The following is a 25,331-nucleotide window of genomic DNA, read 5'->3' as shown; positions in this document are numbered from 1 at the left end:
TGTACTATAATAAGCAATTTTGTTTTTATAAGCTCTTTTCAGGCCAGCCAAAGTACCAGATAATTTTATATTATTAGGGTACTCATTCCAGAGTTGAACCCCTTTAACAGATACACAATTACTTTTTACAGTAGTATATTTTAAGCAGTCAAATACTGAAATTCCTCTGATAACAGGACTCCCTCATTTTAAACAGTTCCTGGACATGTTGAGGTAAGAGTTCTTTTCTAACTTTATGCATGAACTCTATTGTAAAATAATCAAGTCCCAAAATTTCAAGATGTGCAGACAATGGATTCATTGACTCCTGATGTTTTCTTTTTTTTCCTTATAAATCTAATAGCTTTCTTTTGTAACAGAAATATTGGATTTATATTTGTTTTATATGCATTTCCCTATACCTTAATGCAATAAGTCATATATGCAACAAGCAAAGAATGATGCAACATAACCAACGAATGCTGGGAGAGGGAGTATTGTACTTTGTACAAAATCACGATGACTTTTGAGATTTTGGATTTAACATAATTTGAGTTTTCCAACTTAGATTTTCATTGAATAAAAACATCAAGTAACTTACTTTCAGTTACCATTTCAATATCGACATCATTCAGTAATAAATTTCTACTTAAGTTCCTGGGCTTATTTCCAAATATAATGCACTTAGTTTTACCCAAATGAAGCGATTAACCTATTTCAAAACCAGTGTTTAAATTTTTGTAGTTCCCTCTCCATGTCCAGGAGCTGTCCCAAATGATCCCCACTACCAAATGCAGTCATGTCGTCGGCAAACAAGATACATCTCACAAACTTAGAAACCAAACCAATATCATTAATGTACAATAAAAACGGTAATGGCCCAAGGACTGAACCTGGGGGCACCCCACATGAACCCCAAAATGAACACACTGATACCTGTCTTGTAAATAACTCGTTAACCGATCAAGGGCCAGTCCTCTAATATTGTGCTTCTGTAATTTATTCAAGGTGTGACCTATGGTATCAAATGGTTTCTCCAAATCAATAAAACCTCCTACAGTGTATTTCTACTTCTGTTGCATTTGTAACCTGTTCAACAAAATCAACCAAAGCCAATGAAGTAGTGCAATTGTTTAGTTAAGAAGTCATTCAACCTCTTTACAAATATCTTTTCCAGAATTTTTGAAAACTGTGGTAACGAGGTTGGCCTGTAGTTTGAAAAATCATGCTTATTGCCAGATTTGAACAATGGTATCACCTTAGCTATTTTTATTTTAGAAGGAAATTTCCCGGTCATCAATTACAAAGTAAGTCAAGGGTTTAATTTTTTTTTTTTTTATAATCAAGAACATATCAAGGTTGTCACTGTCAGTTGATTCCCCCCAAACTATGTCAATAATTTCAGTTTCATCATAATGCTGTAACCATTATTTTTTTTGGTAGAAGGAACTAGTAACTGCTACTAATTACTTTTTTAGTAATGCCGAATGAGGAGTTAATCTTGGCCTTCTCATGTTAAGACATTGTAGAACTTTAAGCACCACTTAATGTATAACTCTGATTCTGTGTGGATTGCAGAAGATCCAAAATAAATCCAAACTTGTACCAAATTCTCCCCCCCTCCTCTTTTTTTTAAAGCAGGCTATGTGAGGGTGGAGTAGCTGAATATTTTCCTGTCTTTACTGTAACTCCATCAAAATTAACACAATCAGTTTTAAAAGAAGTCACTGTCATAAACTCACACCTATGTAAACTGCAATTAATCTGTGGCTTGCATGCATTCCGAACAGCAGGCGGGGGGAGCAGGCTGTACAGATCAGACCAGCTGTGAGCATTGCACCACTCACTTTTACCACTAATTTTCATTTTAATATGCCTTGTGGAGCGCTGTTGGAGCACACTGCATTTGCAGTTGAAACCCAAGTACAATTAAAAGGAAGGAAGTGTCTGTGTCTCTCTGTGCTTGTGCACATAGTGTTTGCCCCATTGAGCTTTTAAATATTACAATATTTTTTTAGAACATCAAAAAACAAAACAAAAAAAATTCAGGCTTTGTATATTAAAATCATGCCTCTTAAACTCGGTGAAAAGTAATCTCTGTCATGAATTAAAAGAAAAAAAAATCTAAAAGCCAAGCTGATGTGAATAAGTAAGTGCCCGCTTTAGTATAGCACATGGAAACCATCATTTTTACATCCAGTTTTCTTCAGACAAGTCAGGGTATGGATACATGAACATTCCCAAGACACTTATGTCTTGGACTTTATTTACATGAACTATGAAGAAACACAAACAGTATGGTACTCTGTGATAAATCTGTGTGGAGGTGACAGTTCTCAAAAACTGACTGTACAAGGAGGTTTGAGAGGCAAGACACCCAGACAACCCCAAAGAAGTTATAGACCTCTGTCAATGAAGAAATTGTGCAATCTAATAAATATAGTACCTCCACAATGGAGGAAGTATAAATATTAAAACTAGTCAGCGAGAGAGAGGAAAAAAGGGGTTCAAATGTTTAAAAGTCTTACGGATGCAGGGACAAAGCTATAACCGTAAGCACACAGCCAAGATATCAAAGGAGTGGCTTCAGGACAACTCTGTGAATGTCCTTGAGTGGCCCAACCAGAACCCAGACCTGAATCTGACTTGAGCGTCTCTGGAGAGATCTGAAAATGGCTGTGCACCGACGCTTCCCATCCAACCTGATGCAGTTTGAGAGGTGCTGCAAAGAGGAATGAGCAAAACTGCCCAAAGATATGTGCACCAAGCTTGTGGAATCATATTCAAGAAGACCTGAGGCTGAAATTGCTGCCAAAGGTGCATCAACAAAGTACTGAGCAAAGGGTGTCAATACCTATGTAAATGTGACTTCTTGTTGTCATTATGGGGTGTTTTGAGTAGAATTTTCAGGATGAAAAATGAATTTACTCCATTTTTGAATAAGGCTGTAACATAAAATGTGGAAAAAGTGAAGTGCTGTAAATACTTCTCAGATGCACTGTGCTTTAGGCCTGTTTGAGTCACAGGTGAAAGGAATCACATATGATTGAGATTAATTATGGCTGTTCCAGTAACATCTTACCATTATGGGGCCTTGCATAAGTGGAGCCAAAATGTTTATGAGCTGGAGTTGGTCATCTGAGTGTGACGAGGCAAAACATCTTTGTTGACCTGAGTGTAAACTGTCAGTTTTTGGTAAAGGAGTCCTGTCTGCTTGAGTGGAGGAACTTTCAGTTGGTAGCAGTGTGACTGAACAGTTAGCCCACTGCCTATGCTCGCACGATTGCATGAGGAAATTGGAAACACCCATGAGAATCATAATGTGCACTTCAGTGCTCATGTCTATGTACATATGTTCTGTGCAGTGACACTTGCGTAGTTTTTGAATGGGGTGATCAGTGCTTCTTGCATGATGTATATGTGACAGTTTCTCTTTCTCACCTGCACACTGACACAGGAAGTAGTGTCGCTCGCTTTCACTTCCCCTTTTCTGCTGCTTTACCTTCTTTGGAAGCCTCCCTAATCAACTCTAATGGACCTGATTCTTTTGCAAGTACAACCCCTGGCAATAATTATGGAATCACCGGCCTTGGCGGATGTTCATTCAGTTATTTAATTTTGTAGAAAAAAAGCAGATCACAGACATAACACAAAACTAAAGTCATTTCAAATGGCAACTTTCTGGCCTTAAACACTATAAGAAATCAGGAAAAAAAATTGTGGCAGTCAGTAACGGTTACTTTTTTAGACCAAGCAGAGGGAAAAAATATGGAATCACTCAATTCTGAGGAATAAATTATGGAATCACCCTGTAAATTTTCATCCCTAAAACTAACACCTGCATCAAATCAGATCTGCTCGTTAGTCTGCATCTAAAAAGGAGTGATCACACCTTGGAGAGCTGTTGCACCAAGTGGACTGACATGAATCATCATGGCTCCAACACGAGAGGTTTCAATTGAAACAAAGACGATTATCAAACTCTTAAAAGATGGTAAATCATCACGCAGTGTTGCAAAAGGTGTTGGTGGTTCACAGTCAGCTGTGTCTAAACTCTGGACCAAATACAAACATGGGAAGGTTGTTAAAGGCAAACATACTGGTAGACCAAGGAAGACGTCAAAGCGTCAAGACAGAAAACTTAAAGCAATATGTCTCAAAAATCGAAAATGCACAACAAAACGAATGGGAGTAAACTGGAGTCGACGTCTGTGAACCAACTGTAAGAAACCGCCTAAAGGAAATGGGATTTACATACAGAAAAGCTAAATGAAAGCCATCAACACCTCAACAGAAAAAAACAAGGTTACAATGGGCTAAGGAAAAGCAATCGTGGACTGTGGGTGACTGGATGGAAGTCATATTCAGTGATGAATCTCGAATCTGCATTGGGCAAGGTGATGATGCTGGAACTTTTGTTTGGTGCCGTTCCAATGAGATTTATAAAGATGACTGCCTGAAGAGAACATGTAAATTTCCACAATCATTGATGATTTGGGGCTGCATGTCAGGTAAAGGCACTGGGGAGATGGCTGTCATTACATCATCAATAAATGCACAAGTTTACGTTGATATTTTGGACACTTTTCTTATCCCATCAGTTGATGAAATCATTTTTCAAGATGATAATGCATCTTGCCATAGAGCAAAAACTGAAAACATTCCTTGCAAAAAGACACATAGGGTCAATGTCATGGCCTGCAAATAGTCCGGATCTTAATCCAATTGAAAATCTTAGGTGGTAGTTGAAGAAAATGGTCCATGACAAGGCTCCAACCTGCAAAGCTGATCTGGCAACAGCAATCAGAGAAAGTTGGAGCCAGATTGATGAAGAGTACTGTTTGTCACTCATTAAGTCCATGACTCAGACTGCAAGCTGTTATAAAAGCCAGAGGTGGTGCAACAAAATACTAGTGATGTGTTGGAGCGTTCTTTTGTTTTTCATGATTTCATAATTTTTTTTCCTCAGAATTGAGTGATTCCATAATTTTTTCCCTCTGCTTGGTCTAAAAAAGTAACCGTTACTGACTGCCACAATTTTTTTTTTCCTGATTTCTTATAGTGTTTTAGTCAGAAAGTTGCCATTTGAAATGACTTTAGTTTTGTGTCATGTCTATGATCTGCTTTTTTTTCTACAAAATTAAACAACTGAATGAACATCCTCTGAGGCCGGTGATTCCATAATTTTTGCCAGGGGTTGTATAACAAGTTCGAATGAAGCTTTTTAAACTGACTCAACATCAGGTTTATTTTCTAAACATCTCAGGGTTGCTGCTGCTATCCAGTTGAGGGACTGGATTTAGTGACTTATCCGTCTGCAAATCTAGCCAAGGATCTTCTGATCACAAGGCCACACCCAACTCACAGCAATAAGTTTTAGATTGCGCCAGATTCTGTTGGCATTTTAGTTTAGATTAATTTCATGCATGGGCAGGTTGGTGGAGCAGAGGTTACTGCTGTTGTCTCACAGCAAGAAGGTCCTTGGTTCAGTTCCACCAATGTCCTGTTCCTTTTTTCGTGTAGTTTGTAGGTTCTTCTTTTGTCTGCTTTGGCTTCCTCCAGACTATTCCTTTTCCTCCCCCCATCAGAACATGTACATTAGTTTGAGTCACCCCTTATTCACACAGTTCAAAACCACAGGAGTGTGGAGACTGGTTTGGTGCTTAAAGCATCTTCCCAAGAGGATGTGGCTTGATAACTCCTTGATATGATCTGCTGTTGTGCTCACAGGTTCCCAAATCTGGAACTGCTCCTTCAAAGTCCGATGTGACTTCAGTCATCAGTGACACTCCAGGAGTGAAAAAGCAGCAGGCCTACAAGACTGAGATCATCGGCGGTGTGGTGGTGCACACTCCCATCCTGGTACTGCAGAGCAACACGCACACAAAAGGAAAAACTGCATGGTTACTGTGATATCATAATCTAGTAAAGATGATCATGGTTGTTGCTATGGTGACAGCCGATGCTTAAATTTTCCAGAATGATGGGGAGGAGGCAGAAGGGAGAGAGAGGAAGGGTGTCAGGCCAGGTGTGCTGAGGTGTGGTTACTGCGTCAAACAGGGAAATGTGGTAAGTTAACACTTTGCTTATTAATCACTGAAGTGCATGTGGAAGATGGAGCTCTTTATAATGTGGCGTCTATTACAGAGGAAGAGCTGGAAGAGACGTTTTTTTACTCTGGATGACAATGCTGTCAGTTACTACAAGTCTGAGATGGTGAGGTCATGGACATTATTTTGTTTATTTGAATGTGGACTTTTGTCTTTCCATGTATGATTTGTGTATTCCAGGATAAAGAGCCTCTCAGAGCTATTCCATTAAGGGACATTCAGAGGGTCCATGAATGTCTCGTGAAGTCTGGGTGAGTTGACCTCACAAGTTATCTGTACATTTACCACCCATGTTTCAGCAGGATCGTTTTTAATGACTTATGTCCACTAGGGACCTATTGTTGAGGGACAACCTCTTCGAGATAATCACCAGTTCCCGAACTTTCTACATCCAGGTAGAGTCAATGAGTCTTTGTCAGAAATAATGTGATTCCTCAAACGTTTAAACAGCTGTGCTAAAACATGGCAGGACTGAAGGTATTTTTGAACTGTGCACGCAGCAGAGAGGATCAGCTCTCCCATGTGTATTGGCCCGCTTCTTTTGAGTTGTTTTTTTCTGTATGCTCTGTTGCTGATGTGTGGCGCTGGTTCTCTTATTTAAATTAGAAAATGTTTGCTTTTGTAAAATGCACAAACACATCTGTTAACATGTCGGTAAACGTGTCCTGTTGTCCCCCCCTGAGAGAACAGCTGGCTTGGACTGGGGTCACAACGGAAAGAAAGTGATGGAAGAGAGACTGAGTCTCAGTGCTTTTGTCACTGTTTTTAAATGGTATAAAAAATCTTGAGCAAAGTATTCAGTCTTAGAGTATCCCAGCATCCTTTGTGCGCTGGGGGAGAGGCTTGATAATGGCTCAGCTTAATGCTAACTTTAACGTTGAAAAGGCCATAGACATGCTAATGCGTTAGCATCTGTCCCGTTTTTAAGTTATAAAATACATCCAACAGTTTCAGAAGACCATAACGGATCAGTTTAACATAAAAAAAGGTAAATATTACTGACATATGCTCTCAAGGGTTTTAGCAGGGAAAAATTAAGTTGAAGCAAAATAAAGAACCAAAGAAACAGCAGATTGAATCATTGGTTTAAGGTTCAAAGCAAAGCCGCGCTGCAGAAACGGTTGATTATACAGACCTGCTGCAGGGTCTGTAATCAATGTAGAGAAATGATCATTTTCCTGACAAACGCCCTCAAAAACAAAGGCCACTCTGAAGGAAATGCATATTTTGGTTGAACTCACCTCCATAACGCAATGTTGCAAACTAGTTGCTTGTCTACTCCACCACCCATAACGGTTGTTTACACTGACGACGAAATCTTGGCCTCCCCAGCGAGAATGTGATTACGCGTGAGATTTGATGCCGTAAAGGCATAAATAAACAATCGCAAGAAAAGCCCATCAGTGTAGTACATTAATAAAAATCATAAAACTGGAGTGCACTCTGTGAGCTTGACTGCTGGACTGAGTTGATGCACAGATGTGGGGATTGGGGAGGGGGGGGCTGTTAGTCAAAGAGACTCCTAAAAATGTAACTCAAAAAATGAAGGCTTGTTTTGTCTGAGCCCACTGAATTGAGGGTGCACAGCCCAACTGGCTGAAACGCCACAGCTATGGTTTGATTTCAGGACACAGAACGGTCAAGACAGTGTTATTCCTCTAGGCTCTTGTTTGCCTCTACTGGTGGTTGGCTCTCACTGCGGTATTGTATCACTTCCTGTTCCGGAGCACAGCGGTGTTTTGCTGTATCTGTTAGCTGTTTAATCTGCGCAGTTAGATTGCTCTAGTTACCTAGATAATGATTTGCTTCACAGTGTAATCTTCACGTGCCTTAACTAAAGCACTCCCTCTGCTGAATCACCTCTAAATTATTTACACATTATTCACTTTGTGTGTTATTAGGAATCCGCTAGCTTAGCGCAGCTACTAGCTCTTAGCCGGTTTAGCATGGCAGCTTCTCCTGTCTCTCCTGCACTTTTCTGCTCTGGGTGTGAAATGTTTAGTTATTCCTCGGCCTCCTTTAGCAGTAATGGTACTTGTAATAAGTGTAGCTTATTCGTAGCTTTGGAGGCCAGGCTGGGCGAATTGGAGACTCGGCTCCGCACCGTGGAAAATTCTACAGCTAGCCAGGCCCCTGTAGTGGGTGCGGACCAAGGTAGCTTAGCCGCCGTTAGTTTCCCTCTGGCAGATCCAGAGCAGCCGGGAAAGCAGGCCGACTGGGTGACTGTGAGGAGGAAGCGTAACCCTAAACAGAAGCCCCGTGTACACCGCCAACCTGTTCACATTTCTAACCGTTTTTCCCCACTCGGCGACACACCCACCGAGGATCAAACTCTGGTTATTGGCGACTCTGTTTTGAGAAATGTGAAGTTAGCGACACCAGCATCCATAGTCAATTGTCTTCCGGGGGCCAGAGCAGGCGACATTGAAGGAAATTTGAAACTGCTGGCTAAGGCTAAGCGTAAATTTGGTAAGATTGTAATTCACGTCGGCAGTAATGACACCCGGTTACGCCAATCGGAGGTCACTAAAATTAATATTGAATCGTGTGTAACTTTGCAAAAACAATGTCAGACTCTGTAGTTTTCTCTGGGCCCCTCCCCAATCAGACCGGGAGTGACATGTTTAGCCGCATGTTCTCCTTGAATTGCTGGCTGTCTGAGTGGTGTCCAAAAAATGAGGTGGGCTTCATAGATAATTGGCAAAGCTTCTGGGGAAAACCTGGTCTTGTTAGGAGAGATGGCATCCATCCCACTTTGGATGGAGCAGCTCTCATTTCTAGAAATCTGGCCAATTTTCTTAAATCCTCCAAACCGTGACTATCCAGGGTTGGGACCAGGAAGCAGAGTTGTAGTCTTACACACCTCTGCAGCTTCTCTCCCCCTGCCATCCCCTCATTACCCCATCCCCGTAGAGACAGTGCCTGCTCCCAGACCACCAATAACCAGTAAAAATCTATTTAAGGATAAAAATTCAAAAAGAAAAAATAATATAGCACCTTCAACAGCACCACAGACTAAAACAGTTAAATGTGGTCTATTAAACATTAGGTCTCTCTCTTCCAAGTCCCTGTTAGTAAATGATATAATAATTGATCAACATATTGATTTATTCTGCCTTACAGAAACCTGGTTACAGCAGGATGAATATGTTAGTTTAAATGAGTCAACACCCCCGAGTCACACTAACTGCCAGAACGCTCGTAGCACAGGCCGAGGTGGAGGATTAGCAGCAATCTTCCATTCCAGCTTATTAATTAATCAAAAACCCAGACAGAGCTTTAATTCATTTGAAAGCTCGACTCTTAGTCTTGTCCATCCAAATTGGAAGTCCCAAAAACCAGTTTTATTTATCTATCGTCCACCTGGTCGTTACTGTGAGTTTCTCTGTGAATTTTCAGACCTTTTGTCTGACTTAGTGCTTAGCTCAGATAAGATAATTATAGTGGGCGATTTTAACATCCACACAGATGCTGAGAATGACAGCCTCAACACTGCATTTAATCTATTATTAGACTCAATTGGCTTTGCTCAAAATGTAAATGAGTCCACCCACCACTTTAATCATATCTTAGATCTTGTTCTGACTTATGGTATGGAAATTGAAGACTTAACAGTATTCCCTGAAAACTCCCTTCTGTCTGATCATTTCTTAATAACATTTACATTTACTCTGATGGACTACCCAGCAGTGGGGAATAAGTTTCATTACACTAGAAGTCTTTCAGAAAGCGCTGTAACTAGGTTTAAGGATATGATTGCTTCTTTATGTTCTCTAATGCCATATACCAACAGAGTGCAGAGTAGCTACCTAAACTCTGTAAGTGAGATACAGTATCTCGTCAATAGTTTTACATCCTCATTGAAGACAACTTTGGATGCTGTAGCTCCTCTGAAAGAGCTTTAAATCAGAAGTGCCTGACTCCGTGGTATAACTCACAAACTCGCAGCTTAAAGCAGATAACCCGTAAGTTGGAGAGGAAATGGCGTCTCACTAATTTAGAAGATCTTCACTTAGCCTGGAAAAAGAGTCTGTTGCTCTATAAAAAAGCCCTCTGTAAAGCTAGGACATCTTACTACTCATCACTAATTGAAGAAAATAAGAACCCCAGGTTTCTTTTCAGCACTGTAGCCAGGCTGACAGAGTCAGAGCTCTAGTGAGCCGAGTATTCCTTTAACTTTAACTAGTAATGTCTTCATGACTTTCTTTGCTAATAAAATTTTAACTATTAGAGAAAAAATTACTCATAACCATCCCAAAGACATATCGTTATCTTTGGCTGCTTTCAGTGATGCCAGTATTTGGTTAGACTCTCTCTCAGATTGTTCTGTCTGAGTTATTTTCATTAGTTACTTCATCCAAACCATCAACATGTCTATTAGACCCCATTCCTACCAGGCTGCTCAAGGAAGTCCTACCATTATTTAATGCTTCGATCTTAAATATGATCAATCTATCTTTATTAGTTGGCTATGTGCCACAGGCTTTTAAGATGGCAGTAATTAAACCATTACTTAAAAAGCCATCACTTGACCCAGCTATCTTAGCTAATTATAGGCCTATCTCCAACCTTCCTTTTCTCTCAAAAATTCTTGAAAGGGTAGTTGTAAAACAGCTAACTGATCATCTGCAGAGGAATGGTCTATTTGAAGAGTTTCAGTCAGGTTTTAGAATTCATCATAGTACAGAAACAGCATTAGTGAAGGTTACAAATGATCTTCTTATGGCCTCAGACAGTGGACTCATCTCTGTGCTTGTTCTGTTAGACCTCAGTGCTGCTTTTGATACTGTTGACCATAAAATTTTATTACAGAGATTAGAGCATGCCATAGGTATTAAAGGCACTGCGCTGCGGTGGTTTGAATCATATTTATCTAATAGATTACAATTTGTTCATGTAAATGGGGAATCTTCTTCAAAGACTAAGGTTAATTATGGAGTTCCACAAGGTTCTGTGCTAGGACCAATTTTATTCACTTTATACATGCTTCCCTTAGGCAGTATTATTAGACGGCATTGCTTAAATTTTCATTGTTACGCAGATGATACCCAGCTTTATCTATCCATGAAGCTAGAGGACACACACCAATTAGCTAAACTGCAGGATTGTCTTACAGACATAGACATGGATGACCTCTAATTTCCTGCTTTTAAACTCAGATAAAACTGAAGTTATTGTACTTGGCCCCACAAATCTTAGAAACATGGTGTCTAACCAGATCCTTACTCTGGATGGCATTACCCTGACCTCTAGTAATACTGTGAGAAATCTTGGAGTCATTTTTGATCAGGATATGTCATTCAAAGCGCATATTAAACAAATATGTAGGACTGCTTTTTTGCATTTACGCAATCTCTCTAAAATTAGAAAGGTCTTGTCTCAGAGTGATGCTGAAAAACTAATTCATGCATTTATTTCCTCTAGGCTGGACTATTGTAATTCATTATTATCAGGTTGTCCTAAAAGTTCCCTGAAAAGCCTTCAGTTAATTCAAAATGCTGCAGCTAGAGTACTAACGGGGACTAGAAGGAGAGAGCATATCTCACCCATATTGGCCTCTCTTCATTGGCTTCCTGTTAATTCTACAATAGAATTTAAAATTATTCTTCTTACTTATAAGGTTTTGAATAATCAGGTCCCATCTTATCTTAGGGACCTCATAGTACCATATCACCCCAATAGAGCGCTTCGCTCTGACTGCAGGCTTACTTGTAGTTCCTAGGGTTTGTAAGAATAGAATGGGAGGCAGAGCCTTCAGCTTTCAGGCTCCTCTCCTGTGGAACCAGCTCCCAATTCAGATCAGGGAGACAGACACCCTCTCTACTTTTAAGATTAGGCTTAAAACTTTCCTTTTTGCTAAAGCTTATAGTTAGGGCTGGATCAGGTGACCCTGAACCATCCCTTAGTTATGCTGCTATAGACTTAGACTGCTGGGGGGTTCCCATGATGCAGTGAGTGTTTCTTTCTCTTTTTGCTCTGTATGTACCACTCTGCATTTAATCATTAGTGATTGATCTCTGCTCCTCTCCACAGCATGTCTTTTTCTTGGTTCTCTCCCTCAGCCCCAACCAGTCCCAGCAGAAGACTGCTCCTCCCTGAGCCTGGTTCTGCTGGAGGTTTCTTCCTGTTAAAAGGGAGTTTTTCCTTCCCACTGTCGCCCAGTGCTTGCTCACAGGGGGTTGTTTTGACCGTTGGGGTTTTTAACGTAATTATTGTATGGCCTTGCCTTACAATATAAAGCGCCTTGGGGCAACTGTTTGTTGTGATTTGGCGCTATATAAATAAATAAATAAATTCCCTCAACCTACACTGTAATGCCTAGTTCACACGGCAAACATGGTGATCAAAAATCATAGATATAACTGTTTTGGTCATACAGTGTGTGTGGTGTGCAGCAACATGGTAAAGACAACACACCACACGAACAGATTTCACTCAGGTTAGATGGGAAATCTCTCAAGATCAAATGTGACATTGGAGTAAATTTTGGATTCTCTTTCCATCACCTCTTACTGATTGCCTACATGTCACATTCTACAGGCTGTTCATATTGTAAAGAAATAGTTTACAACTTTTTTGTTTATTTCAGCAAAACTATCTTCTTCCTGAGTTATCATCTCCATACTTGGTTGTCATTTAATGTGACTTTCTTGAACATGACACCAATGTAATGAGAATTTTATGCCTGTTCATGAGGCCCATGGAGTCATTTTATGACCTCATGGGCCAGGATGAGCTACGTCATTGACGTTCTGGTTTGTAACTAGAATTTAAATGCAGTTGCAGAAAAGTTATCTGGCCCTTTTTAAGCCCTGCTTCTGTCTAATCATTCACATGCTGCACATGCAGAGTGCAGATTCCGGCTTTTCTAAAGATGGGAGTTATCGTCTGTTCTCTTGTCTGCACAGACGGACTCTCCAGAGGAGATGCACAGCTGGATCAGGGACATTGAAATGAAGATCGAAGACTTCAGAGGCCCCTCTAAGGTAATCCTTCATCATCAGATCCTACATTTACTGGCTTCCTTTTTCCTGGATTTTCTTGATTTGAGAAGTGAAAGCTCTTGTGCACCACATTTGTTTTCACTCTAGGGGTTTTCATTTAGACGTGCATCTTCACTCTATCGAAGTCACAACTCCTCAGCATCGCGAGGTCACCGTAGTGACCAGCGGAGGCCTGCACTGGTCAAGTCCTGTTCTGTGACACTGGGCTGGCAGCCCTGGACCCCTGTACCCTCATGTGAGCCTTCTCTCCTGAATGCCGAGGAGGAAGACAGTCCCTTCAGCTCCTTGCCCATCACTGCTTCCCTCTCCTCCTCCTCCACCTCTTCCTCCTCCTCTTCCAACTCTCTCTCCACCCCAAACACGCCTGCAGCAGCTTCAGCCAGCGGTCTCGGGATCCTGGCAGCTTCAGGAGATGTGGCCCTTGAGCGTAGGCGGCACCGCTCCCAGCCTCAGCCCCACACGAGCAGCAGCTTGCCCTTTGGCTTGGATGATGACAATCTCCGCACCACAGATGTGTAGCATCCTACGTGGATAGTCACCACTTGTGCAAAAAAAAAAGTGACTGGTGAGAATTGTATTGTATGAAACTGTGAATTTGATGCCCCGAGCATAAATGCTGGTCAAGAACGGGGACCATGTTGGACTATGAAGAGGGATTGGATGGATTGTTTTTTTATGTAACTTTTTGAAAACTTGAATAACTTTGACCTTGTTCTTTTAGTTCATAAGTTAAGGCACATGCTTTAAATCTGCACTTAAGTTTGTCACATATTAGCAAAGTTTTCACTTCTCTACAAGTATTTAAAAGCATTTTTGTCACCCCCTTAAAGTTTGGCTGTAATTTGTAAATTTCACATCCTTTCAAAAAAAGGTTACTTTAGCTTGTAATCTGTAATTCACATGGGATGTAACGTCTGCATACTTCAACATTTAACAAGCATTTCATTATCAGGCAGTTGTCGGGGCTGAAGAGTTTTATCCTGAGTCTTTTGAAAAGGTGTATTTATACACCTGTATGTGGTACAGATGGAGTTATTGCAGACATTTTAAGTGTTTACACTAAATTTTAAACTGGAGGTGACTCTTAATTTGGTTTTGAGTTTGAGTGAGCGTCTGTTCTTGTGGTTTTTAAATGTCTTCGGTAATAATGCAGCAGTGTTCCAACGGTACTTTGAACTTATCGAATGTACAGCCTAGGCTTTAAGTGTTCATGCAGCTAACTGGCTGATTTACAGGTTTGTGAAGCTGATGTTCTTGTTGCACCATTGTTTGAAAATGTGCCACTACTTTTGGTGATTTGAGTGTTTTTTTTTTTTTTCGTTCTGAGACCCCACAGCTTTCACGTTTCTCTGAACGGTTTGACATGTTTCATTACACCTGAAGTTTATCTCTGCGAGGTGGTTCTGCATTTCATTACTTAAAAAAAAAAAAAAAAAAAGCTTTGTGCACTTAAATGTCTGATTATAATTTTTTTCTGCCACATTAAATGATGCATTTTAATCGTCCTGTTTTCTCATTGTGACACTGCCATCTAGTGGCACAAAAGTGAATCTACACTCTGCACCAAAGACTGAAAACTATTAAGTTTTAAAATTAACAGTTTTATTTACTTGTGCCTTTCCAAAGGGCAAAAATGGACCTGTCTGTGTGACCTTTCACAGCTTTCGCTTTGCACATGCTTGAACACACACTGGTGCGTGCACGAGGCCCGTCGGGGGGAGAAGGGTTAAAGGCCTTGCTGACCTGTGTCCATGTTCCTATTTGGCCCTCTGATGCAGCTGTTTGACTGCAGGCTGCTGAGAAACTCTTTAGTGATGGTAGGTTGTGGGGTGGCGGCCCCGAGTGTCTGAGAAATGTCAGCTGTGATAAAATGACTTTTCAGTCTGTTAAAGACAAACTTCCTCTGGGTGCAGACAAAAAGCCAAACAGGAACGTGTGTTTGTAGCTCAGTTCCAGTAGATGGTTGTATGGAGAGGAAATTGTAAATAGCAGGTTACTTTTTATGATGACGTACACATTTGATAAATCCTCCCACCAAATCTGCTCCTGTCGTCAGATTCTCGTTTCTTACATGTTGTGATGTTAAACAAATTCTTATAATTGAAGGCAGCGCTGGAGGGCAGACTGTTTGACGCGTAGCTGCTGTAAAGGTCAATCGCCTCTTCAGTTTGACGCCTGTGCGTAACGTGCAACTCTGAGGGCACATGCTCTCTGCAACAGGCTGCTCCTCTAAATGCTAATGTTCCCGCATGGATGCATGTGCACCTCGTGTCAGTCCCCGCCTGAAAATGTGATGGCAAAACTGTGCTGTTGGCACACAGCAGGTAACATCTAGAGAACACTATTTTGACTATGACTATTTTAATGTTTTTTTTTGTGACTGTGCACTCCATTAATTGAGCTGGTAAAGGTCCACTAGATGGCGCTGCTTAACACTTAAAAAAGTTGCTGAACGAGGACAAAGCCTGTTGTACATCAGTTGCACAAAAACCGAGGAGTTTTAAAACGGTTTAAACACAAAATGCATTTATATACATTTTTAAACCCCTCCTTACCACCACTCAATTGAAAGTCCATGACTGTTAGCTTTGATGACCTGAGACGCATTCTTGATTTTGGCTGGCTTCTTTCCTTTTGGAACACAGTAATCCAGCATTCCAAGAGCATAGAGCACAGGCTACTACATAAGATTTCTGCCAGAGAAGAGGGCATTAGTCTATTTAGGATGTTAATTGAATTGCTGGCTGTCTGAGTGGTGTCCAAAAAATGAGGTGGGCTTCATAGATAATTGGCAAAGCTTCTGGGGAAAACCTGGTCTTGTTAGGAGAGACGGCAGCCATCCCACTTTGGATGGAGCAGCTCTCATTTCTAGAAATCTGGCCAATTTTCTTAAATCCTCCAAACCGTGACTATCCAGGGTTGGGACCAGGAAGCAGAGTTGTAGTCTTACACACCTCTCTGCAGCTTCTCTCCCCCTGCCATCCCCTCATTACCCCATCCCCGTAGAGACGGTGCCTGCTCCCAGACTACCAATAACCAGCAAAAATCTATTTAAGCATAAAAATTCAAAAAGAAAAAATAATATAGCACCTTCAACTGCACCACAGACTAAAACAGTTAAATGTGGTCTATTAAACATTAGGTCTCTCTCTTCTAAGTCCCTGTTGGTAAATGATATAATAATTGATCAACATATTGATTTATTCTGCCTAACAGAAACCTGGTTACAGCAGGATGAATATGTTAGTTTAAATGAGTCAACACCCCCGAGTCACACTAACTGTCAGAATGCTCGTAGCACGGGCCGGGGTGGAGGATTAGCAGCAATCTTCCATTCCAGCTTATTAATTAATCCAAAACCCAGACAGAGCTTTAATTCATTTGAAAGCTTGTCTCTTAGTCTTGTCCATCCAAATTGGAAGTCCCAAAAACCAGTTTTATTTGTTATTATCTATCGTCCACCTGGTCGTTACTGTGAGTTTCTCTGTGAATTTTCAGACCTTTTGTCTGACTTAGTGCTTAGCTCAGATAAGATAATTATAGTGGGCGATTTTAACATCCACACAGATGCTGAGAATGACAGCCTCAACACTGCATTTAATCTATTATTAGACTCTATTGGCTTTGCTCAAAAAGTAAATGAGTCCACCCACCACTTTAATCATATCTTAGATCTTGTTCTGACTTATGGTATGGAAATAGAAGACTTAACAGTATTCCCTGATAACTCCCTTCTGTCTGATCATTTCTTAATAACATTTACATTTACTCTGATGGACTACCCAGCAGTGGGGAATAAGTTTCATTACACTAGAAGTCTTTCAGAAAGCGCTGTAACTAGGTTTAAGGATATGATTCCTTCTTTATGTTCTCTAATGCCATATACCAACACAGTGCAGAGTAGCTACCTAAACTCTGTAAGGGAGATAGAGTATCTCGTCAATAGTTTTACATCCTCATTGAAGACAACTTTGGATGCTGTAGCTCCTCTGAAAAAGAGAGCTTTAAATCAGAAGTGTCTGACTCCGTGGTATAACTCACAAACTCGTAGCTTAAAGCAGATAACCCGTAAGTTGGAGAGGAAATGGCGTCTCACTAATTTAGAAGATCTTCACTTAGCCTGGAAAAAGAGTCTGTTGCTCTATAAAAAAGCCCTTCGTAAAGCTAGGACATCTTTCTACTCATCACTAATTGAAGAAAATAAGAACAACCCCAGGTTTCTTTTCAGCACTGTAGCCAGGCTGACAAAGAGTCAGAGCTCTATTGAGCTGAGTATTCCATTAACTTTAACTAGTAATGACTTCATGACTTTCTTTGCTAACAAAATTTTAACTATTAGAGAAAAAATTACTCATAACCATCCCAAAGACGTATCGTTATCTTTGGCTGCTTTCAGTGATGCCGGTATTTGGTTAGACTCTTTCTCTCCGATTGTTCTGTCTGAGTTATTCTCATTAGTTACTTCATCCAAACCATCAACATGTTTATTAGACCCCATTCCTACCAGGCTGCTCAAGGAAGCCCTACCATTATTTAATGCTTCGATCTTAAATATGATCAATCTATCTTTGTTAGTTGGCTATGTACCACAGGCTTTTAAGGTGGCAGTAATTAAACCATTACTTAAAAAGCCATCACTTGACCCAGCTATCTTAGCTAATTATAGGCCAATCTCCAACCTTCCTTTTCTCTCAAAAATTCTTGAAAGGGTAGTTGTAAAACAGCTAACTGATCATCTGCAGAGGAATGGTCTATTTGAAGAGTTTCAGTCAGGTTTTAGAATTCATCATAGTACAGAAACAGCATTAGTGAAGGTTACAAATGATCTTCTTATGGCCTCGGACAGTGGACTCATCTCTGTGCTTGTTCTGTTAGATCTCAGTGCTGCTTTTGATACTGTTGACCATAAAATTTTATTACAGAGATTAGAGCATGCCATAGGTATTAAAGGCACTGCGCTGCGGTGGTTTGAATCATATTTGTCTAATAGATTACAATTTGTTCATGTAAATGGGGAATCTTCTTCACAGACTAAAGTTAATTATGGAGTTCCACAAGGTTCTGTGCTAGGACCAATTTTATTCACTTTATACATGCTTCCCTTAGGCAGTATTATTAGACGGTATTGCTTAAATTTTCATTGTTACGCAGATGATACCCAGCTTTATCTATCCATGAAGCCAGAGGACACACACCAATTAGCTAAACTGCAGGATTGTCTTACAGACATAAAGACATGGATGACCTCTAATTTCCTGCTTTTAAACTCAGATAAAACTGAAGTTATTGTACTTGGCCCCACAAATCTTAGAAACATGGTGTCTAACCAGATCCTTACTCTGGATGGCATTACCCTGACCTCTAGTAATACTGTGAGAAATCTTGGAGTCATTTTTGATCAGGATATGTCATTCAAAGTGCATATTAAACAAATATGTAGGACTGCTTTTTTGCATTTACGCAATATCTCTAAAATCAGAAAGGTCTTGTCTCAGAGTGATGCTGAAAAACTAATTCATGCATTTATTTCCTCTAGGCTGGACTATTGTAATTCATTATTATCAGGTTGTCCTAAAAGTTCCCTAAAAAGCCTTCAGTTAATTCAAAATGCTGCAGCTAGAGTACTGACGGGGACTAGAAGGAGAGAGCATATCTCACCCATATTGGCCTCTCTTCATTGGCTTCCTGTTAATTCTAGAATAGAATTTAAAATTCTTCTTCTTACTTATAAGGTTTTGAATAATCAGGTCCCATCTTATCTTAGGGACCTCGTAGTACCATATTACCCCAATAGAGCGCTTCGCTCTCAGACTGCAGGCTTACTTGTAGTTCCTAGGGTTTGTAAGAGTAGAATGGGAGGCAGAGCCTTCAGCTTTCAGGCTCCTCTCCTGTGGAACCAGCTCCCAATTCAGATCAGGGAGACAGACACCCTCTCTACTTTTAAGATTAGGCTTAAAACTTTCCTTTTTGCTAAAGCTTATAGTTAGGGCTGGATCAGGTGACCCTGAACCATCCCTTAGTTATGCTGCTATAGACGTAGACTGCTGGGGGGTTCCCATGATGCACTGTTTCTTTTTCTTTTTGCTCTGTATGCACCACTCTGCATTTAATCATTAGTGATCGATCTCTGCTCCCCTCCACAGCATGTCTTTTTCCTGGTTCTCTCCCTCAGCCCCAACCAGTCCCAGCAGAAGACTGCCCCTCCCTGAGCCTGGTTCTGCTGGAGGTTTCTTCCTGTTAAAAGGGAGTTTTTCCTTCCCACTGTAGCCAAGTGCTTGCTCACAGGGGGTCGTTTTGACCGTTGGGGTTTTACATAATTATTGTATGGCCTTGCCTTACAATATAAAGCGCCTTGGGGCAACTGTTTGTTGTGATTTGGCGCTATATAAAAAAAATTGATTGATTGATTGATTGATTAATGTTAACGAAGGTGACCATATTTTGATAGGCGAAAAGCAGGATGCAAGGCAATGAGATGCACAAAGATGAAAAACAATGAAAACCAGGACATTTTCATCACTTTCTTTTAAAAAACAAAAAAAAAAAACCCCAGGACTTGAAAATAGGACCTGCCCTGGGAAAACGGGATGCTTGGTCACCCTAATGTTAACATCTCACTCATGAACAGTGAGTCAATGAAATGATGCTAAAACCAGGGTAATATGATCAAACTTTCTTCTTCCGCCAAGCACTGTAACATTACCTGATATTAGTGTGTGACAAGTTGCCATGAAAGATGTCAAAAGGTCACGCTGTCACAGCAAGGCCTGCAGAATTATCAGTAACAACGCTTACCCTTTCCATCATGTCTCTACTTTGCTACCCTCTGGAAGGCGCTACAGGGCCCTGAAGTGCCACCCCACGAGACTAACGGTTTTTACTACTCGGCCGTCCAAGAATTTAATTCTCAGCCCCCTATCCCAACTACCCCCATCTCCACCAAAGAAAACTCTGTAACCACTGAAATACACTTAATATTTTTATACATTTTAAGTGTAGTCTTTGCATTATTTATTAAGACCAATCACATGCGTGTGAGATGAAAGGAGAGCTGTTTTAATTTTGGTTGTATTGTTTTCAATACAATGACAGACATTCTATTGTTAAATGTAAGAGTAGTCAAAACAGAAGCATGAACTAATGTGTCTGCATCAGCCGTGGACAGAATAGGACAAACCTTTGCTATATTCTGCTAACGGTCTTCTTTGTAATCTCTGTGTAGGTTGAAGTACATAATCTGTTCAATGATCAACCTGGGATTTTTTTACATCTGCCAAGGATGTAATAAAAATCATTGGCTTTTATTCATTTGTTTGTCATAAAAATCATTGGCTTTTATTCATTTGTTTGTCATAAAAATCATTGGCTTTTATTCATTTGTCTGTCTTTTAGCAGGATTATGTCAAACCTACTGCATGGATTTTGACAAAAGTTTCATCACATATTGGGGCATGGGAGGCTCCACTGAATTTTGAAGATGGTCTGGATTCTGGATCTGTACGATTTTTTTGGAAGTTGCCTGCTTCAATAATAGGACCTGCAAATTTTGATTTATTTTAATGAGATGAATGCAAATATCACAATAAAACACTACATTGGCTATAATTTTTAAGATATTCTAGTTTTTAAGTTTTGTTTTTTAATATATATATATATATATATATATATATATTCAATATACATGTATTGTGTTCAGCACTAAATATAATTCTTAAATATGAAGCCTTCCTATGTTTCTGGTACCTTGAAGGAATAGTTCAAATAGAAGGAAACAACAAGCAACTGACGGCTAGCTGTAGCACAAAAGAAAAGGAAAAAGCAGATGATGTCCCTTATTCTGTATCCACATTACAGTTCTTGACTTGTCTCTTGTATGCAATGTCAGGTGCATCTCTTGTCACAGTCCAGCAGTAGTCTGCAAGCATTGATGGGCTCCATTTTCCTTGGTATCTTCTCTCCATTGCTGCGATGTCTTGGTGAACTCAGGCCTTCACACACTGCTCCACAGTTTACTGGAAAAAAAAAATCTGGGTGTGAATGCAAAAAGTGTATCTTCAGTGACATGGTGCAGCCCAGGTTCTCATATGCCTTGAGGAGGTTGTCTACCAGTTGCCGGTAGTTGTCTGTCTTATAGTTTCTAAGAAATTTTGTTGTCACTTCCTGGAATGCTTTCCATGCAGCCTTTTCCTTTCCACGCAGGGGACAGAGAAAGACATCATCACTGAGCAATTCATAAATTTATGGTCCAACAAACGCACCCTCTTTTATTTTAGCCTCACTCAACTGTGGAAATTTAGCTTGGAGGTATTTGAAACCTGCATTAGTTTTCTTCATGGAACTTCACAAAATGTTTCATCAGGCCAAGCTTTATGTGCAACGGAGGCAACAAAATTTTCTTCAGCTCCACTAGGGGTTGATGCTGGACACTTTTTCTTCCTAGGTTCCAGTGTATGCTGGTGTGGCCAGTCTTTCCTGACATAGTGAACATCAGCTGTCCCGGCAAAATTTAGTATACCCACCCTGCAGACCAAGCAAGAGGGCAACAACTTTGAAGTTGCCACTGGTGTTGGTCATATTTCACACACCTCAACAGCTGCTTCATGTCGTCATAGGTGTCTTCCATATGAACCGCATAACCTACGGGAATTGATGGCAAAATATTGCCATTATGCAACAAAACAGCTTTCAGGCTGATCTTGGATGAATCAGTGAACAGTCTCCAGTCATCTGGCTCATGCTCAATGTTGAGAGCTGCCGTGAGATCATCAATGTTGTTGCATGCTACAAGATCACCTTCCATGTAGAAAAACTGAGCAAGATCCTTATGGCGATCCCGGAAAAACAGAAATCCTGACACCACTTGCCAAAAGATTCCATTGTTGGAGTCTATAACCCAGCAATTCACCCTTGCTCTTGGGTAACTCCATATCCCTGACCAAGTCATTAAGTTCAGCCTGGTTTATAAGATGTGGCTCAAAGTGAGTAAAAAAAAAAGAGTCTGGATCATAAGAAGTTGATGGGCCTGGATCAGAAACTTCACATTCTTCCTCATCATACTCAATAGTGAAGGACTCTAGGGCTTTGGGAGCTGGCAATTCTTCTCCATGAGATACTTGACATATAGCAGATGGAATGCTTGGATACTGCACAGTTCAAGCTTTCTTCTTTGAGATATCTTTGCCCAGTGGAGGCACCATACCGAAGTAACAATCATTGATGTGATTTGTTGGCTTTCTCCAGGTCATTGGAACAGCGAATGGCATGGACTTCCTTTTTCTGTTCAACCACTGGTGCAGATTGGTTGCACGTGTTCCAACATATGTGTGGGGCCCAAGCCTTGTCTTGATCACCAGTTTTGCAACCAAACTAGAAAAAGTAGGCTTTCTTGACCATAGCTGTAATATTGTGCTTTTGGGATGCAAAGGTTACTTCACCACATAGCAAAAGTTGTCTGGATGATTCACACAATTGCGAGGCATCTTTGCTCAGAGTTAACCAAACAATAGACTACCCAAAAAATTGCTTCAGGAGTCTACACAAGGCAGTTGTTTTCTCAACTAAGTAATGGAAGATCAGCTATGATTGGTATTGAATGCCGGTTCAAAGGCAATACAACCTAACTACAGTGTAGTATAGTAGATTATTTCCCATCTGACACAGGTGGGATCAAATAAGAGTGCTATACATCAAAGGGAAATGCTGTATGACATATACATATGCAATACTTCATCAGATGTAGATTAATTGATGTTGGAAACCCAGGAGTACTGCTTTCTGTATTGCCTATGCAGTTCTTAAACATAACGCTGAGTGCTCTGGTACAGCAGTGTATCTTGAAAACAAGAGCCAATTCAAAATTGAAAACATGATTTTAAGTCTCAGGAACCCTAAATTAGTAAAGTTTAACTAATTTTGTTTCTGAAGCAGATTATTTGTATACCAGTATAGACTCTAAAGGATTATTTCAAAGCTACTTCACGGATTCTCACCAAATTTGCACCATCTGTCTATCCATCCATTTTCTGTACCTGCTTACTCCAATTAAGGGTAACGGGGGCTGGAATCTATTCTAGCAGTCATAGGGTGTGAGGCGTACCTTACAATGGCCAATTTAATAGCCAGTTTCTGTTTTTAATCTCAACTAACTCTGCTTTTGTTGCATTCTGTTTATACCCCCCGCCCCATATTTTTCGTAAAACCTTGTAACTGTTGGAATGGCCCAGGCAGTGAGTCACCTCTCTGAGTCTGGTCTGCTTGAGGTTTCTTCCTCAAAAACACTAGAGGGAGTTTTTCCTTACCACTTTCACCCATGTGCTTGCTCAGGGGCATTGGTAAGGTTGGACCTTACCCACGTGAAGTGCTTTGAGGCAGTGTTGTTGCAATTTGGCATGACATAAATAAAATAAATTGAAATTGCAATTCTAAATGTCCTCCATATATTGGCATGGGCCAAAATGTTCTCCTTGGCTGATGGCCTTGACTTTAGGTGTATTCATCTCATAAGCAAACCACTTTGTCCTGACCCTCAACCCATTTACCAACTGTGATCGAAATTGGATCAAAAATATTTTATTGTTTTGGTCTATTTCTCACAGACAGAGGACTGAAAGCAATATTTCCATCTGCACTAATGTGGTAATGAGCCATGTAAATTGATTGGTTCCCTGAAGCAGCATTACCAGTATTTTTTTTTTCCATCTCGTATTTTAGTTTTTGTAATCCATATCATAATGTGATCTCCCCCCCACCCCACATTTCGTGCCCTGGCACGAAAACTACCCCATTTTCATACCTCTGTCAGGAACCCATAGATTAATGTACTTTTCATAATGTCGCCATGAACTGCCGTGAGACTGGGTTGAAAACTCCACACCCAAGGTGTCACAGAATGTGTTGCATCTTTTTTCCTGAACAATTGCCCTAACAGCCAACTAACAGTAAAAAAAAACAAAAAACAAATTAAATAAACTAAAAACAACAATGTTGAAGCTGTTGAAAGAGTACATTTTTTTTAAAATGAGTACAAACACTGTTTGGTCAAGTTATCAAATAATTATTCCAAGCAGTTGATGTTCTGGTGGATATGTAGTTATGGTGGTGCATTTTTCTAATTAGAATTAGGACCATAAATGTTTGCACTGTTGGGCATTTTACACAGTACCAGACTTCAGATACACTCAAAAAATGAGTCATTGGATGAACTCAATTCAAATATGTGCAGGATTTTAATCTAATAAATATAAGTAGCCCAACTTAAAAAAGCACATCCATGCAAGATAATTTAATTTTATTTAGTGGGGACTACATCTATGTATTAGATGGAAATCCAGTCCAGTGAGTCAGTTTTTTGAGTGTATCGTCAGCAAATTACAGACTATTTCAGATTCACAAACACTGTTAACATTAACAGCTAGTTTGTTGAAAGAATACCCCATTCCATCTATGGAACACATCAAATCCGATTTAGTTTTTTGGGTCACATTTTGGCATTAGCATACAGTAGGCCATCCTACATAGGATTTGTGTCTGATCTCTGGCTTCTGTGATCATATAGCCTACAGTTCCTTTAAAAAAAAAAAAAAGATTTGATCCCAAAATAAACAAATAAATAAATTGGGTTATTTCAACCAATAATGTGAATGTAGCCACAGTTTTGGAAAGGAAAAAAGTAGTTTGTATTTTTGTTTCATGTTCACTTTCAGCAAAAACTACCAGGATATATTCGTGTGTATAAACGTGCGTGTTTGTCAGTAACCCACTAAATGATGTGATTTGAAGGAAAACCACAGCGAGCCTGTAACGTTTAAGCCTGTGACACGCACGCGCATGTAATATGAAGTCCTATTAATGTGGAACAGGTTTGCCTTCATCTGGACTCGGAGGCCTCCCTCTGGACCGCTGCCAGACCCCCACCCTCACTGATCCCACAGGAGACCACCTCACAAACTGGGGGTGGAGTGGGTGGGTTGGGGGGGGGGGGGGGGGGGCTGGTTGGAATGTATTTTGCCCTGTGTGATGTGATTGTTTGCAGAGAAATGGGTTGACCTTGCCCTGCGATGCCACACGCACACGCTCGTTCTGGCTGGGCTGAAGGTGTGTGAGACAAACCTGCTGAGTGCAGGAGGTCTGGGACCCCTTTCAGGACTTCCTCCAGACACAGAACAGAGGATCCACTCAGCTGGAGCCACGATGGCACAATAAAGAGCAGGAACCACCTCAGCCTCATTCCAGGTACCGA

The 25,331-nt window shown here is 40.4% G+C and overlaps 1 protein-coding gene across 2 annotated transcripts in view; it reads left to right on the top strand.

Annotated features, from left to right (window-relative positions):
* The window catches only part of si:ch211-204d2.4 (uncharacterized protein LOC100003662 homolog), a 54,648-nt gene extending 40,693 nt beyond the window's left edge, over positions 1-13,955 (top strand). For both annotated transcript variants that reach the window (XM_034170137.1, XM_034170136.1), the window contains exons 6-12: positions 5,710-5,841; positions 5,959-6,048; positions 6,127-6,195; positions 6,270-6,340; positions 6,421-6,484; positions 12,998-13,075; positions 13,181-13,955. In XM_034170137.1, coding sequence (XP_034026028.1) covers positions 5,710-5,841; positions 5,959-6,048; positions 6,127-6,195; positions 6,270-6,340; positions 6,421-6,484; positions 12,998-13,075; positions 13,181-13,612 — 936 coding nt within the window. In that variant the 3' untranslated portion in view covers positions 13,613-13,955. The remainder of the gene's footprint in view (positions 1-5,709; positions 5,842-5,958; positions 6,049-6,126; positions 6,196-6,269; positions 6,341-6,420; positions 6,485-12,997; positions 13,076-13,180) is intronic.
* The last annotated feature ends 11,376 nt before the right edge of the window (positions 13,956-25,331 follow it).

The sequence above is a fragment of the Thalassophryne amazonica genome, chromosome 5 (assembly GCF_902500255.1).
Source record: "Thalassophryne amazonica chromosome 5, fThaAma1.1, whole genome shotgun sequence".
NCBI lineage: Eukaryota > Metazoa > Chordata > Actinopteri > Batrachoidiformes > Batrachoididae > Thalassophryne > Thalassophryne amazonica.
The sequence above is the reverse complement of the archived record's forward strand: the minus strand, read 5'-3'. Positions and strand labels throughout refer to the sequence as shown.